The sequence below is a fragment of the Dryobates pubescens genome, chromosome Z (assembly GCF_014839835.1).
Source record: "Dryobates pubescens isolate bDryPub1 chromosome Z, bDryPub1.pri, whole genome shotgun sequence".
NCBI lineage: Eukaryota > Metazoa > Chordata > Aves > Piciformes > Picidae > Dryobates > Dryobates pubescens.
In genome coordinates, this window is record NC_071657.1 from 93,158,114 (window position 1) to 93,175,660 (window position 17,547).

General features: G+C 42.8%; 1 protein-coding gene across 2 annotated transcripts in view; it reads left to right on the forward strand.

Annotated features, from left to right (window-relative positions):
* GHR (growth hormone receptor) overlaps positions 1-17,547 on the forward strand; it is a 164,138-nt gene that overhangs the window by 131,705 nt on the left and 14,886 nt on the right. For both annotated transcript variants that reach the window (XM_054178418.1, XM_054178419.1), the window contains 2 exons: positions 14,686-14,815; positions 17,280-17,440. In XM_054178418.1, coding sequence (XP_054034393.1) covers positions 14,686-14,815; positions 17,280-17,440 — 291 coding nt within the window. The remainder of the gene's footprint in view (positions 1-14,685; positions 14,816-17,279; positions 17,441-17,547) is intronic.

A 17,547-nucleotide genomic window follows, 5' to 3' on the forward strand; every position in this document is an offset into this window, starting at 1 on the left:
GGTAGATTTTATGTGATTGAGTGATAGCTTGAATGAGGGCATGTACAACACTCTTAACTGTATTGTTTGTTGAATGTCCAGAACCTGCCAACTTCAAGTCTGTATTGGAAAGCTCCCAGAGGAGAAAGTACTATTATAGGTGGTAAGAGCATTTTTCGACAGTCTTATGTTTCTTTTAAAGAGCCTTTAGGTGGTTGACAGTGCCTGTTAATTTCTTGTGAATCTAAAAACTATTGCTTCTGCATGAATGTCACTCAGGGGAATGAGCCCCTCCTTAGCATAGTATCGTTCAAGTCCATGCTTTTGTCAGAAGTGGAGTCTTAGGCATGCTAAAGACTAACAGAACAGTAATTCTGAAGACCTAGATATGTCTTAACTTCAGTGATTGCTCTTTGTTTTGTTCAGTCAGTAAATGGCTGTTTTTTCAAATGCAAAAAGTCAGATTTCCTTCTGAACTCTCCCTATGGTTATTTGAAAAAACTGGTTTATGAAAAGACATTGGAGGAAGATGGGAAACAAGTCAAGTGAGAAAGGCTCAAGTTTTTTATAGTGATCCAACTTCAAATATATCTGTGCAGCCTGTATTTCATGTCCTGTGGAGAAAAGTCCCTACTGCCTCAGTGACTCTCCCCTCACTAAGCTCTGAAGCTCAGGGCTAACAGCACTGGATTCTCACAAAGAGGGAACACATGTTAGAAGAAGTGAAGTTCAGCAGAGGGTATATAAAACTTTAAAACACTTTTGGCAATCTGTCAGAAATAAAAGGAGATTTCCTTTATAAATCTGATTGTTTTGTTTAAATCTCCTCCATAATAGTAAAGTAAGGATGAGCCTGGAGGCTTACTTCAGCCCCATACAGATGATCAGAAGATTATTATTTTGGGCTCATAGCCAGATCAGGGGGGGGAAAGCTGAAGGAAAATACGTATTCTGTTAAGCTCAACTGCCTTCTGAGTCACAAGTACTCCCCATTTGCGTGTTCTCTAGTGCTTTGTTCATTGTAGCATTGAATCGCTAATGCTGGCTGGGGGGAGGGGCACTGTTTTTCCACTGCTAATTCCATTCCATCAGTCTAATATCATTGGCATGATTCCTCTCTCCTTTGGTATTTACATCATCATGAATTTCAGAGTAAGTTAGGATGTATCCAGCTCAGCAACTTTCCTATTTTGGGAAGAACATCAGATACTCCCTCTTTGGAAGTTTTAATGTGTCACATACATTTCCTTCCATGCAAGCATCCAGCTGGGATCCAAAGCATCTAAGTCTTGGCCTCGAGTACTGATTGGTTAGTTTTTTTCAAGTAAACTAGTTTGTAAATTAGTAGGATTTCTACATGACACATCACAATGCTGGCTTCATTTCTGACAATGAAGAGTGAAGGTTGTTTCTTTATAAATACTATTAAAAGGGTGATCTACAGGAGCTCTGCCTAAGCATGGCGTGTAACTGTTGCTACAGTTATTTTCCTTCTGAAAGGAAGAGATGCATTGTCCTTCTCCACTAGAAGAGATGCTTTTACAGGAAGACTGCAGAAGTGCAACAGCTCAGGTTCTCGCTAAATTTGAGGGTAAGCAGAGCAGAAAAAACAAACAAACAAACTTTTATTCTAGTTTGTGTTTAAAATTTCACTGGATCCTCTTTGAAGGTGGCAATTCATAATTCATGATTCATTGCAATAATAAAGCTCTGAATTACTGAATGAGTAAATATCTTGGCTCCAGTGATAAAACAGACACTTGAAAAAGCACAGGGTAAATACTGCATGTCAGAATGTTCTAAAATACTCCTATCAGTTCAGTCCTCTTTGAGACTCAAGGAACTACACTGCAGTCCAGATGTGTAAAAAGAGTGAAAGCCACTGATTACTTCACAGTCTCTGTAAAGATGAAATTGGGTGGGTTTTAGCATGAAGAACAGCATGACTTGCTTTCTTCAAGTATTTAAAGCTACATATAGTTTTCCATCTTCACAGTCACTGACCAGAGTACTGGAAGTAATGCCTCAAAATGCTTTGAGGTCTCAGCTTTTGTTCAGTTTATGTGCCCTTGCTGTGTCAGGTGGCTCTTGTAGCAAGACTTCCCAGAGGAATCTGTAAATGTCTGGTCAGTAATGTCCCCTTGGAGTTTCACTCCAGGTGTGGAAAGTAACAATTGGTCCTCCTAGTAACAGCCTCTGGACATTTTTTGTCTCCTTAGGTTTTATATTGATATGTGGTGACTGTAACAGAGAACCTCTGGATTGAAGAACCAGATTTCTGCTGACTTTTGGGAGTTTCCGTCAAAGACATTTAGATAGTTGTTTTGTGGATAGAGCTGGCATTTTTCCTTCAGTTACTTCACTTGACTAAAAACCACACCAAACTGTACTGCTTCAAATTTCATATCAAGATTGATGATTTGTACCCAACAAAAATCTCTGTTGAACAGGAGATAGGACTTTTCTGTCAGATATGCAAGAGTTACTGCACCTAAATTAGGCAGTCGTTATTTTCCATAAAGGTCAGAGTTTGCAGAAGCCAGAAGTAACTTGAAAGTTCAATAGTGGGAAGTACAAAAATTTACAGTAAGTTTTGCTCTGGTCTTCCAAAGCAGTTTGCATGTTAAGTACAAGGCCAAACTGAGGGCCAGTATCTTCATGAGTTACTTCATTCAAATGCAATGAGGGTGTGGAGGATGAATAAATAACAAGAAACACTGGGATGCATTTGTGCATAACCAGCAGTGTTTCAGTTATGACATACAGATTTTGGGACATAGAGTCATTGATAATTGACAATAAACAGCTGTGTCTCCCTAAGGAAACCTGGTGAATCCGTGGTCTTGTTTATGGAGCTCCAATTATAATGGACCTAAATAATTGAAACTTTGTTAGATTTCTGAGGAAGACCTCTGTCTTTCTGTTGCACTGTCACTATTCTGCAGTGTCCTTAAATGGAGGTGTACTGCAGTCATTGCCTGTTTGTTTGTCTTCACACTATCTGTCAGCCACCTGCTGTCTCCTCACTATCTCTTTTGGGTGATCCCAGATAAAGTCTATTTCTTCTCAGGCTATCAGGAGATGTGTGTGCTGGACCAAGAAATTGTCATCCTCACTATTTAAACTGAGAGACAGTGTGACTGCAGATCTGCATCAGCTCCCACATTTCATTTATAGTTTGTCAGTTTCCTCTGCTTTTACCTCAAGTATCCTTCTACCTTTTTCTGTCTTCCTGTAATACACGCTTCTATGTCCTCTTGTGCTTTCCTTTCCAAACATGTCATCTTATTTTCTCATCTTTTTGGGGTTTTCTGCTGTGTCTTTGTCCTTCTTTTTCTCTCTGCTTTTTTTTCCCCTTTGCCCATTCCCACTTGTGGCCGTTTGACGCTGTGCCTTTAAGAAAGGAGCACATTGGCTAAATGTTTGTAAAATATTTTGGTATTCTAAATGAATTTCATTGGCCAAGTATAGGGGGGAGGTGAGATTGGAGCCAGAGGAGCTGGGAACTTTCCCTCAGTCTTCCTTCCTTCGCTGTCCCTCTCGGCTGGATCTGCTTCTGGGATTCTGGCCAACTAAGATAAGATACTAACTCCTGTGCCAGGCCTTTCTTCCTTTCCTGCCCTGTTAACCGTCCACATCTCTTTTCTACCTCTTTTGGGGGAGAAGGGAGGTAGGGGGGTGAAGGGGGCACAGGGGGAAGCCCCCTCTATGGGGGGTCTGGTTTCTGGTTGAGTTCATTTGCTGTATACTCCTGTATATATTGTAAAATACCTGTATTTGTTGTGTTACATATAATCTGTTTCCTTGTAAAATATAAGCTCATTTCTCTGACTGGGTTTAGCCGTGGTCTCTTTCTCAGTGGGGGAGGGAAAGCAGAGCCTTTCCTTTCAAACCACCACACCACTGCAGATTGCCCGGGCTGTAACTTTACATTTGTAAAAGCACTTTCCCTATCGTTCTCATGTTGACAATTCTTCTCTTTGCTTTTCTAATGCCACTGTGCAGCTGTTTGCTGTCGCCCAGCACACTGACGCATTCACTGCGGCACCCTACCTGCTGCAGGGCTCCTGTTGCCCCTGGCTGCCCCTGCCTGGCTCTGCCACTCAAGTCTTTTCCCCATCAGATCAAAGCATGACTGAGAAGGGATCTCATCAATATATATATAAATATCTGAGGAGTCGGTGTCAAGTGGAGGGGGACAAGCTCTTTTGGTGGTGCACATTACTAAGAAACAATGGATTCAAGCTTGGACATAGAATATTTCACCTCAACATGAGGAGAAACTTCTTTACAGTGAGGATAACAGAGCACTGGAACAGGGAGGTTGTGGTGGAGTCTCCTTCACTGGAGACTTTCACAACTCACCTGGGTGCATTCCTGTGCAGGCTACCCTCAGTGATCAGAGTGGCTGGAGAGCAGTCAGGCTGAGAGGGACCTGGGGGTGCTGGTTGATGGTAGACTGAACATGAGCCTGCAGTGTGCCCAGGCAGCTAAGAGGGCCAATGGCATCCTGGCCTGCATCAGGAACAGTGTGGCCAGCAGGAGCAGGGAGGTCATTCTGCCCCTGTACACTGCACTGGTTACGCCGCACCTCGAGTACTGTGTCCAGTTCTGGGCCCCTCAGTTTAGGAAGGAGGTTGACTTGCTGGAACGAGTCCAGAGAAGAGCAACAAAGTTGGTGAGGGGTTTGGAACACAAGCCCTATGAGGAGAGGCTGAGGGAGCTGGGGTTGCTTAGCCTGGAGAAGAGGAGACTGAGGGGTGACCTTATTACTCTCTACAACTACCTGAAGGGAGGTTGTAGACAGACGGATGTTGGTCTCTTCTCCCAGGCAGCCAGTACCAGAACAAGAGGACACAGTCTCAGGCTGCGCCAGGGGACGTTCAGGCTAGATGTTAGGAAAAAGTTCTATACAGAAAGAGTGATTGCCCATTGGAATGGGCTGCCTGGGGAGGTGGTGGAGTCGCCATCACTGGAGGTTTTCAGGAGGAGACTTGATGGGGTGCTTGGTGCCATGGGTTAGTTGTTTAGGTGGTGTTGGATTGGTTGATGGGTTGGACGCGATGATCTTGAAGGTCTCTTCCAACCTGGTTTATTCTATGTATTCTATGTATCATTCTTTGGCAGTGGAATTGGACTCAATGATCTCTGGAGGTCCCTTCCAACCTCTAATGTACTATGGTACAGTGATACTGTGATTCTGTGCAAGTAGTCACTCCACGGCTGTCCATCTGCCCTCTCTGTGCAGCTTCTTGTTTGTAAAGCACAAGGTAATGTTAAATCATGGAAGTAAGTTGTCAAATATAGGCAGGACCACCAAGGTGTGCTCTAGTGTGACTTTTTCATTAAGACAGTGGTAAGCTGCAGGTCTTAACCAGGGTTCACGCTTACCAGTCTCACTTTCCAGATCCTCTGATTATTTTCCTCCTAGAGTTTGGGGAGCTGAATGTCAGCTTGGGGATGCTGGATACTTCAGCTTCACTCTCTGGAAAAATACCGGTCCTGGTTCTGAGCATCCATCTCTGATGGGAAGCTGGCAGCTTCTGAGGGGCTGTATCTCAGATGGGATATTCTTTACCACTGCATGGTGCTTTTATTTTGCTGCATGATGGTGAACAATGGATTTGCTTTTAGGTAGATGTTACCTTTGAACTGGGCTTCAAACTGAAAATTGCTAGTATATATGCAGGAGAAAGAAAAATGTTGGACATTTTTGTCAGTACTGTAGAGTTTTCTCCAAGAACGGCATGGAAGACCTTTTGTGATGTTTGTTTATTGCACAATATCATTTGCCCATGGGACATCATTTGTGCTTCCTTATTTCCTAGTATGTCCTACCATATAATGTTAATCAACACTGAACACCTACAGCAGTCACTATAGCAGATAAATGCATTATTTGTTGTTATTGCTGTACAATTGCATTCTTAAAAATGTAATTTCAATTTGATCTATAAGTATATAAGCAATTAAGAGGTAATTGGAAATGAGTTTGTAACATTAACTGCCTTTTCACTGACAAATACTGTGTCCTCTGTCTCTGCTTCCTTGATATGTCATGTATATAGGCAGGCCAGTTGTTAAAGCTTGCCTGTAGCAGAAATTACATGATTCCACCACTGCATGCAAGAGGGCATGATTTGGAAAGCACACGCCGAAGACCATGGAACATGGCACATGTCCACATCTTTGCTCATCCCTGTACTGTCTCTTGGGCAACAGCACTGAATAATGCAGCATGATTTTTTTTCTCCCCAGGCCTGAGCTTTATTTACTTGATGTTTGTGTGTACTTTTATGGACACTGCATCTGTGAGCCACTGAACCACTTTGATTTCTGTTCTGCACAAGCTTAGTAGCACAGAGGGTGTGGGAAAGCTGGATAGTCACTTGATTCAGTTTCTATCAAATTGATAAACCAAAAATGGGATAAAATTTGAACATGATTTATCAAACATCAAAAATTATTTTTCCAAGCCAATTTGATTCAGGTTCGTTTGTCGATGATAGGTTAATTACACACTATAGGATGTTAATAAACAGTGGAATAACAGTCTAGAAAAATCAGAACTTGGAATACAGAGGAACAAACTGAAAACTTCTTATACACGTGAAACAAACAGCACTGCTGCCTCAGGTGGTGGGATGGACCACCTTGGGTTCACAACAGAGCTAACCAACAGGTAAACAAGCTATAAACCTTAGAAATAACCAGGTAAATTAGTGTAACTTACTCACGAACTGCCAAGCTGTTAACTACCAAAACCTTTGCTGAATTAAGCGATATTTTGAGTTTGTAGTTGTAATCCAAAGGGCAGGAATAATCTAAAGGGGTAGTATCCAAAATTAGAGGAAGTGAGAGAGAGGAAGACATGCTGCAGCGATGGAAATCTAAAAACTATGCTGCTAGGACTAAAGAAGCTAATTGCCCTGGAGACAGGAGCACAAAGTAGGTGTTTGTCGCTGCCTCAAATCCCATTAACAAAGGGGGGGGGGGGGGGGGGGGGGGGGGGGGGGCAGAAGGCGAGAGAGAGAAAAGAGTATGTGGGCTCTTGAAACCTTCCCCTATAGAATCCCCTTTTGAAAACTGAACAGCCCAGTGGCACATTACCTATTCAAATCCACCAATCAGCTCAAAATGTGGTCTGGCAGGCAAAACTGCACACGCCTTCCCAAATAGCCTCTGACACGTGCAGTTGCCTCTCTGAAACGTGAGGCTCGGGGTCCAGCTTCCACCCGCTCCAGGCAGCCTTAACCACGCTTCCCTATTGGTTCCTTGACTTCAAACCCAGACCCTGCAAAATGGGGAGGCAGGAGAAAGGGCAGTGGCTCAAACAGGTTTAGCTGGCTTGTTAATGTCTCTTCCAGGACATCACTGCACTTGGATGCTGTGGAAAAGCTTTGCTTCTGCAAGACTCCTTTTCTTTAACTATGCCAACCTCACCTGACAAAGACAGTAGCAGGTTGTTCTGAAAGGGAGCAATCTGAAAGAGAACAGCCATTGCCTCTTCATTCAGTGTTACCAATGCCCAGGTTTGGGGGGGGGGGGGGGGGGGGGGTGTCAGTTTTTTGTTTGTTGATTATATTGCAAACTTGCTTATAAAAAAATACCTTCTGGGAATCCCCAGAACATGGTGCACAATTCCCATCCATTATGTGAGGATGTCTACTTATCTTTGCTCAGTGTAGCAGTCACTAAATTAGTCTTCAGTGCAGAGATAAAGATGTATTCCTCTTTCATGTTTCTTAGCAAAACACCTGTATTAATTGTGAGCATTACAACGTTGAGCCTTAAGAGCATTACAATATTTCGATTTAATCCATAGGCAAAATATTCTCTTATGCAGCATTTCCCTTAGTTTTCTCTGCAATGTGGCATCTTAGTTACTAAACTTTGCTTTGTTTCTGTTGGGTACATTATGCAAAAGGACTTTATTTATTTTTGATATCAAAGAAATTGTCATCTTTTCCCCCAAAAAGGCCCTTCATGGACGGGCCCCTCAGTTCAGGAAGGATGTTGACTTGCTGGAACGAGTCCAGAGAAGAGCAACAAAGTTGGTGAGGGGGTTGGAACACAAGCCCTATGAGGAGAGGCTGAGGGAGCTGAGGTTGCTTAGCCTGGAGAAGAGGAGACTCAGGGGTGACCTTATTACTCTCTACAACTACCTGAAGGGAGGTTGTAGACAGACGGATGTTGGTCTCTTCTCCCAGGCGGCCAGTACCAGGACAAGAGGACACAGTCTCAGGCTGCGCATGGGGAGGTTCAGGCTGGATGTTAGGAAGAAGTTCTATACAGAGAGAGTGATTGACCATTGGGATGGGCTGCCTGGGGAGGTGGTGGAGTCACCGTCATTGGTGGTTTTCAGGAGGAGACTTGATGGGGTGCTTGGTGCCGTGGGTTAGTTGTTCAGGTGGTGTTGGATTGGTTGATGGGTTGGACGCGATGATCTTGAAGGTCTCTTCCAGGTTTATTCTATTTCCAGGTTTATTCTATGTATTCTATGTATTCTAAAGCAAAAACTAAGGCTAGCAAGTAGCCTTATGAGAAAGTGGCCTGGTTGTTGCCTTCACTCGCTGCACTCCCAATCTCAGTGTATGTGCTGACAATTTATTAGTACTAGACTGCCTATTTAAAATACCCACCGACAGCAGACGCTGTTTATGTTGCTGAGCAATTTGAACAAATCAAAAATTCCTGGTATCAGAGAAACCAACCTGCCCTTATTATGAAGTAAATTGCCTAACATTCATTGAGCTTGGTGGATTCAGGAGCAGAACCTAATCGACAGAGCATTCACTTCCAATGTACAAATTGGAGCTACAGTAAATAACACTCCAGGTCTTCATAACTGTTTCAAATTTTAATGTAGTTATTTTCCTTGTTTACATTTCTGTTTCCATCTCTCTCTGTTATGCTCTATGGAGATTACATTAAGATATATATTCCTGCATAAGATTTCTTCTATCATTGGTTTGCTTACTGGAACATATTATTCTAAGGTAAGTTTAAGTGTGCCCTAGCATTGATAAGTGTCATAAATTCCAATAACTGGAATTCTACATAAACTTATGAAACTGCCATAACCAGAAATATGCACTTGTGCTCAGAAAAAAACCCAGACCTTTCTTTTCACTTTCTGTTTAGGTAGCTTGATATTTTTGAATCATGGGACCTAAGTCCTATACTAGTAAGAGACATTTCTGTGTAACTTGAAGTGCTATTCCAGCATAATTCCCACAGTAGTTCTAGAACTCTGGTAGCAGCAGAGCATCCCTAAGATGATTATAACCTATTTTGTTACACCCTAGTTACAAACTTCAGCTCCTTACTCTTCCAGTCTCAAGTCTATCTCCCTTTAAAGTTTAATTTTCTGAAGAGGACCTCCTAAGCAAAAAAAAAAAAAAAAGAATGCCCACAGGAACTTAATCTGGGTAGGAATTAGACTTGCAGCACCTCTAGGTTTTAGGGACTTTGTTTGTTTGTTTTACAGCCCTTCTCAAAATAACTCCTGTTAAGCTGCAGCTTAACTGTGTTCTCTTCTTGAAAATAAAAGAATATATAAACTTGAAGCACTGTTACATGGAAAACTGCTGTCTGGTGGACCCACAAATAAGTGGAAGCAAAAGAGATGCCACATCTGCATTCCCATTTCCTTCTGTAAACCGTGCAATTGTTTTAGCTACTGTTTTGGCACCATTTCTTCTGACTGAGCCAGAGTTTAGACCATGGCTAATCTGCGGTCATAATATAATGAGAGCAGAATGTGAAGAGATTTTACTGGTTTGCAGCAGGGTTGTGCCAGCTGAACCTTTACCTTTTGCTAAACCCAGGGGCAGAACAAGGAACTTTTCTGCCAGACTTTCTTATTAGTCACAGTGGGAGCCACAGATTTATGGGGGTTTTCTGTTTTCTACCGTTCAGCCTGCATATACAACCAAGACATCATTTTTAATAGAGTGAATTTGTTCATGACAATTTGAACAGAACATACTGGATCATATAGGAAGGGAGCAAGTGTGTGTCCGTATTTTGTTTTGCTGTCCTAGACTACTTTAAAATCTCTATTTGACAGCCTTTACTTTCAGTATTGTGTTGCTTTTATGTCTACATACATTCAGCTGAGCTATCTTATTTATTGATCACATTCTGGTACAGTTTGTTCAGGAGAGCGAGCTCGCACAGGTCCTGCACAGCGCTGATAACTGATTTGTGTGGGAAACAAGGAATTCAGGAGACCTACCCCAACAGTGTCAAGCTTTATACAAGGCAATACGACAAAGTTTCCTCCAGTCAGCCACAAAAGCCTGCAGTTTCAAAGGCTGGGAACTGAATGCAGAAACTAGAAACAAATCAGTCAGAAGTTAACTTTTCTTACAAATGGGAGTTGACACAAATTGCATATATATATGCGTGTGTGTGTGTGTGCGTGTATATTAACGCTGGTAAACCAAGACTGTGAATCTCAAACAAAACTGCTCCCTGCTGAAAAATCCTGATGCTCATTGAAGGAACACCTGTGAGACCTGTGGACCTCAGGGATATGTTCCTTTGAATACATAGAATACATAGAATAAACCAGGTTGGAAGAGACCTTCAAGATCATTGCATCCAACCCATCAACCAATCCAACACCACCCAAACAACTAACCCACGGCACCAAGCACCCCATCAAGTCTCCTCCTGAAAACCACCAATGACGGTGACTCCACCACCTCCCCAGGCAGCCCATTCCAATGGGCAATCACTCTTTCTGTATAGAACTTTTTCCTAACATCTAGCCTGAACCTCCCCTGGCGCAGCCTGAGACTGTGTCCTCTTGTTCTGGTACTGGCTGCCTGGGAGAAGAGACCAACATCCGTCTGTCTACAACCTCCCTTCAGGTAGTTGTAGAGAGTAATAAGGTCACCCCTCAGTCTCCTCTTCTCCAGGCTAAGCAACCCCAGCTCCCTCAGCCTCTCCTCGTAGGGCTTGTGTTCCAAACCCCTCACCAACTTTGTTGCTCTTCTCTGGACTCGTTCCAGCAAGTCAACCTCCTTCCTAAACTGAGGGGCCCAGAACTGGACACAGTACTCGAGGTGCAGCCTAACCAGTGCAGTGTCCAGGGGCAGAATGACCTCCCTGCTCCTGCTGGCCACACTGTTCCTGATGCAGGCCAGGACGCCATTGGCCCTCTTAGCTGCCTGGGCACACTGCAAGTTAGGTGTAAGAGACACAATCTTAATCTGTGTTCTGTGTGCCCTGCTAATCCTCTCCATTGTAACTGATCCACTTCTGGGTGTGTTGTGATCCTTTTTCCTAGAAGAGTTTGTTCATCTTAGCGTCCTTAATGTAGCTTGAATATAAAGCTGATGAATTCAAAATAATGCATTATTAGCACAGTGTAGAGCCTATATGTAAGTTCTTCCTGGACTTCTCAAATGGTAAGTGAGGTGTGATTTCAGTTCATTTCATCATGTTAAGAAGTGACTGTCAGACTGTTTACCCCAGAGATGAGAATATGGTCTGCATGGGCTTTAGGCACTGTATGTTCTAGTTATAAATATAGTGAAGACATCAACAAAGGTATTCTAATTTAAGAGGGTTTTCCAATATATAATTTTCTGAAGTTCTTCAGTAAAAGTAGCTGTATTTGTGATGCATATAGCTGAGGATAGAAACAGAAAAAGCCATAACATGTACTTCCTTGCACACTATCTGTTTATAGAAGGAGAGACTCATGTCTTCTTGACAGTACATATTACTCAATTGATTCTTTGAAGCAGCAGCACCAAATTTCGTTTATTTTTCTTCATTCTGTTTTTAAACAATTCTTTGATTTTCAGTGAAATCGAACAGGAAGTTCAGGTTTGAAAGCTGGAATGTTTGTACATTTTAAAAACAATAAGTACAATACTGTTCTGGAACCATTTTGGATCTGCATTATGACAGTTTGTAATTTACTGATCTGTGTGAAAATGTCTAAAAGCTCAAACCGAGGTAAATCAAAAGCATTCTGGGATTTAGGTAGGCTAAGTAAAAGCAGGCACAATAATGAAAGTGCTTGGTTTCATAATTTCCTGAAAAAGAGCACTGCAGCTTTTTCCCATTTGCTGCATAATGTTAAGAAATTTGTTTTAATTAAAAAAAAAAAAAAAAGAAAAAGCCTTTGCAGATCAAATAGGAAACATTGACAGCAGACCCTTAAATCAGGGAAAAGTGAAGTATTTAAAAGCCGTGAGTCACACCCGCAAGTTTTGGTTTTGTTTTTCTCACAAGGGTTCATGAGGCTGAGTGAATGTAGCAGTCATTTCATGGCCCTACAATGTTTCAGTTTTGGCAAAGAGCCTAACATCCAGCCTAAACCTCCCCTGGCGCAGCTTGAGACTGTGTCCTCTTGTACTGGTGCTGGTTGCCTGGGAGAAGAGACCAACCCCCAGCTGGCTATGCCCAAGGTCTCCCCTGAGCGTTCTCTTCTCCAGGCTAAGCAACCCCAGCTCCCTCAGCTGCTCATCATAGGGCTTATGCTCCAGACCCCTCACCAGCTTTGTTACCTTTCTCTGGACTCGTTCCAGCAACTCAACATCTTTCTTAAACTGAGGGGCCCAGAACTGCACGCAGGACTCAAGGCATGGCCTAACCAGTGCAGTGTACAGGGGCAGAATGACTTCCCTGCTTCTGCTGGTCGCACTGTTCCTGATCCAGGACAGGATGCCATTGGCCTTCTTGGCCACATGGGGACACTGCTGGCTCATGGCCAATACCCCCAGGTCCCTCTCTGCCTGGCCACTCTCCAGCCACTCTGACCCCAGCCTGTAGCACTACATGGGGCTGTTGTGGCCAATGTATAGAACCCGGCACTTGGATGTGTTAAATCTCATGCCATTGAACTCTGCCCATCTGTCCAGCCTGTCAAGGTCCCTCTGCAGAGCTCTCCTACCCTCTAACAGATCAACACCTGCCCCCAGCTTGGTGTCATCTGCAAATTTACTGATAATGAACTCATGCCCCTTGTCCAGATCATCAATAAAGACATTAAAGAGCATGGGGCCCAGCACTGATCCCTGGGGCACACCACTGGTGACTGGCCGCCAGCTGGCTGTGGCACCATTCACCACCACTCTCTGGGCTCGGCCCTCCAGCCAGTTCCTAACCCAGCTCAGAGTGCTGCTGTCCAAGCCACGGGCTGACAGCTTGGCCAGGAGTTTGCTGTGTGGGACAGTGTCAAAGGCCTTACTGAAGTCCAGGTAGACTACATCCACAGCCTTCCCCATATCCACCAGGCGGGTCACCTGATCATACAAGGAGATCAGGTTGGTCAGGCAAGACCATGCTGACTGGGCCTGATGCCTTGGCCATCCTGTAAGTGCTGTGTGATGGCACTCAAGATCACAGAATCACCAAGGTTGGAAGAGACTTCAAAGATCATCAAGTCCAACCTGTCACCACAGACCTCATGACTAAACCCATGGCACCAAGTGCCACGTCCAATCTCCTCTTGAACACCTCCAGGGATGGTACCTGCCTAGGCAGCCCATTCATGACCTGTTCCATAATCTTGCCTGAGGTCAGACTGACAGGTCTGCAATTCCCTGGCTCCTCCTTCTGGCCCTTCCTGTGGATGAGCATCACGTTGGCCAGCTTCCAGTCATGTGGGACCTCTCCAGTGAGCCAGGACTGCTGAAAAATGATGGAGAGTGGCTTGGCCAGCTCATCTATAGATGCAGCATGTGACAGAACAGGCCCATGCCTAAAGCTGTCCTTATCCCTCTAGACCAAGCTTATATCTACACAACATAAAATGCACAAACCTGAACTGAGTTCAAGGTAGCTACTCTAATGGGTAGGCACACTTGAAAACTGCTCAGCTGAGTAAATACTGAGCTGTGGTATGCTGAGCTCTGCAGTGCTACACTTCAAAGTGCAGGGCTAACTCAGGTACACCTGTACTGAACTAATCAAGCACAGGATAACCAGACCACCAAAAGAGGGAACAGTCCCGCTGTACTGTGTGCAGTTCTGGGCCTGCAATTTAAGAACGTTGTGGCAGTCCTTGAATGCATTCACAGGGGGGCAACAAAGCTGCAGAAGAGTGGAAAGGCATTATCTATGAGAAGAGACTAAGGACTTCGGGCTTGTCTAGTTTGCAGAAAAGGAGGCTGAGGGGCAACCTCATTGCATTCTACAGATTTGTGAGGGGAGGTCCTCATCTCTTCTTCTTGGTGTATGGGAAGGGTTCAGACCTGCACCAGTGGAGATTTAGGCTGGACATAAGCAAGCATTTCTTAACAGACAGCTTGGTCAAACACCAGAAAAGGCTTCCTAGAGCAGTGGTCAATACTTCAAGCCTGCCAATGTTTAAGAGGGGTTTGGTCATAACATGCCCCTAGCTGTTCAGGCAGTTGGACTAGCTGATCAACTGGGCTCTTCCAACTGAAACAGTCTAAGCTATTCTATTCAGCTACAGCTACTGGATTTGCAGATCCCCATGCAGTGTGTCAGGCTGTGGTACTAAACTGCGCAAAATGAGTTTGTCTTATCTTTTAAATTCTATTTCCTACAGGTATAGACATCTACATACATGCGTCCAAGAAAAATGTTTATCTAGCCTCATTGTACATAAGGAATTATAAGAAAAGTTAATTATTCGTTAAAAATGCTGAGTTTCATTTTGACAGTATGTTACTCTGGCTCATGAATTTGTTTAATGTGTCTCCTGTCCCCTGACAGACACTTTGCAGTGGCCACAAATCAGCAAGTGTAGATCACCTGAATTGGAGACGTTTTCCTGTTTTTGGACTGATGGAGATTTTTATAACCACACTGCTCCAGGAACAATACAACTATTGTACATGAAAAGGTAGTAACCTGAAAAGTCAAAAAGCAAGAGGAAAAGAAAGAGAAGCCATATATTTTGTTATGTCTGTTAGCTCTCTGGGTTGTTGTTTTTTTATTGTGGTAATGTTTTGGGGGGCATAAAGCTGTGTTTTGAGTACTTTACCTATCAGTGTTAAAATTCATTGTTAATTATTAAGCAGTTTGCAGTGACAAGTGCTACTCGGTAGATAATTAAGAACACATTTTTATTAAATTTGGGTCCAGGTTGCAGAATCCAAAACTGAATTACTGTATGCCCTGGGAAAGAAGTGTTTAATAGGGAATGTCTGTTTATTCCTTATTAACCTAATGTGCAGCCGTGAGATTTGTGGTATCTATGCACAGGTGTGGAGTTTGGATACAAGACCCTTTCAAATTTTTATTAAAGTTTTACAAAGCTCCCGTTAATCAGTTGCTAGATTAAAGTCTGAATGTGCAGCTCCAGGTGAAAAGGCTGCTCTAAGACTGTAGATTATGTTTCACTGAGCCCTGTTCAATTGCAGTTCACATTCTACTTAAGCTTTTGTAATTTTCAGGTTGTTAAAATGATTAGCCTGAAAGTGGACATAGACATTACCAGCAATGGCTATTAAGGGAAACAGGCCTTTTGTGGAGAGGAATAAGAGGATGTCAGTTTCATCTAATGCATTAGGTCTCAGATTTTTGATCTATAGACGCTTTCTGCTGGTGATACACATTTGCTTAGTAAGCTTAAGCCTAATAGTCAGGCTGGCCTTCTTACTCTTCTGAGACCTCTCAAGCATATAGAGATCCAAGATAAAACTGCTATTTAAGTATACATGTGTAGCTGACAGTTGTCAGTGGCATGTACCAAAAGGGTACAAACTTAAAAAATTAATGAAACTCTACCATAAGGGGGCCATGCATGTTGAGCAGATCACATATTTCATCTTGTCCTGTAAATTACAGTACTGCAGTAAAAGACATGAATTCACCATCCACATTAAAAATAGTGCTGTTTCAATGTGTAAGCAACATTTAAAGCTCGGGACTGGACTCCTACCGTCTAGCCCAGTCTCCTGTTTAACACAAGCCATAGGATCTAACTACACACCTTCATCAAGTCGTGACTGACAGAGCTACAGCAGTTCCTTTAGAAAAGTGTCTGGTCTCATCAGTCAAGGACAAGACTGGTGCTTAGTGACAGAAATACTTCTTTCTCAATTTATGTAGCATCTGCCTTTTTGCTTCTTAAACACCCATTCCAGTATTGAAGTCTGCACTTGGCATAAATTGATGTAGTTTAATTCTTTTGTACATCTTCAATGGCTCGTAGCAAGAAAAGGCATTTAAAGCATTTTTAACAAACCAAGACTGTAATTTTGTAAAAGGTCTCTGTTCAGTCTGTATTAGGGCTGAGACAAAGTATTGAAATAAAGAGCAGCAACAGTAGAACTTTGTTGTTTAATTTTCTAAATTGAATTCAGAAATGCTGAATAAACATCTGTCACTTTTCCTGTAGACTATTTCTAACAATGTGGTTGTTCCCAGTTTGCTTTAATGAGGAGTTTTATGAGTTTGAATTTACTGAGTGGTTTCAGCTTGGCTATACAAAGATTATCCTACACAAGCAACAGAGTTTCTCAGCCTGAGAGTTCACACCACTCACTGTAACTCCGCTGGTTTGTCTTTTTTAAGAGATTAAATTAGTGTGCTATTTCCTTCTATATTTTTTTATTATTATTTATTTACAAAGAACATTTATGCATTTTTGAGCAAAGTAAGGAAGGGAAAACATGATATTTCTTGCCAGCAGTTCTAAGCCTGTGTTTTAGAAGTTCAGTACCCCAAGGAGTTCAGCCCTTCCTCACTCACAGTTGCTGTATTTCTGTCGCTTTGTTCACATCTGGCCATCCTGAGTTGATGTGTGCCAGATCTCCTGCAGCATTTCCCTGGGCACTTTCCCATGTGAGTCATTAGTGCTCCAGTACCCTACAATCCAATTTGGCTCCCCAGGGCAACATGCTTCCCTATCCTTGGCTGTGCAGGCGGTGCAGTACTGATCTGCTGTAAGGACTGGCCTTCACATCTTTGGGCCTCATTGTGTAGCTGGGAATCTTACTGCAACTTAACTTTGTATAAACAACAGTTGCTTAACATACCTATCAAATACACCCAAGTTTGTGCTTGCTAGTAATCATTAGCACCTACCAGTATAGCATGATGTGCTCTCTGACTGTTCTTTCCAAAGCAGCATCCAAAGCATAGACATGCCACAAAGTTAATGAGAACCTAAAAACATTTATGCAGGTTGATTGGATAGTGTTTTGGTTTGACTGTGAATCACAGTCAGTATTGACATGTTTTTTCTCACTCCCCTGAAAGTTACAACATGACAAAAACGTGCCTTGTAGCATCTGTAATTTGTACCTTGTAAGATCTCTTAAGTCTCTTTCATGTGCATTGCATTTTTGTTGTCATTCTAGGAATGATGAAGACTGGAAAGAATGCCCTGATTATGTCACTGCAGGAGAAAATAGCTGTTATTTCAACACGTCCTACACCTCTATTTGGATACCCTATTGTGTTAAGCTTGCCAATAAAGATGAAGTGTTTGATGAAAAATGTTTCAGCGTTGATGAAATAGGTATGCTTCCATTATGCATCTCACCTCTACATTTTTGTTTCACAATAGGTGTGATCCTCTAAGTTTTTGTATTACTCATACTGTACTTAAATTTTCCCTCTTAGAAA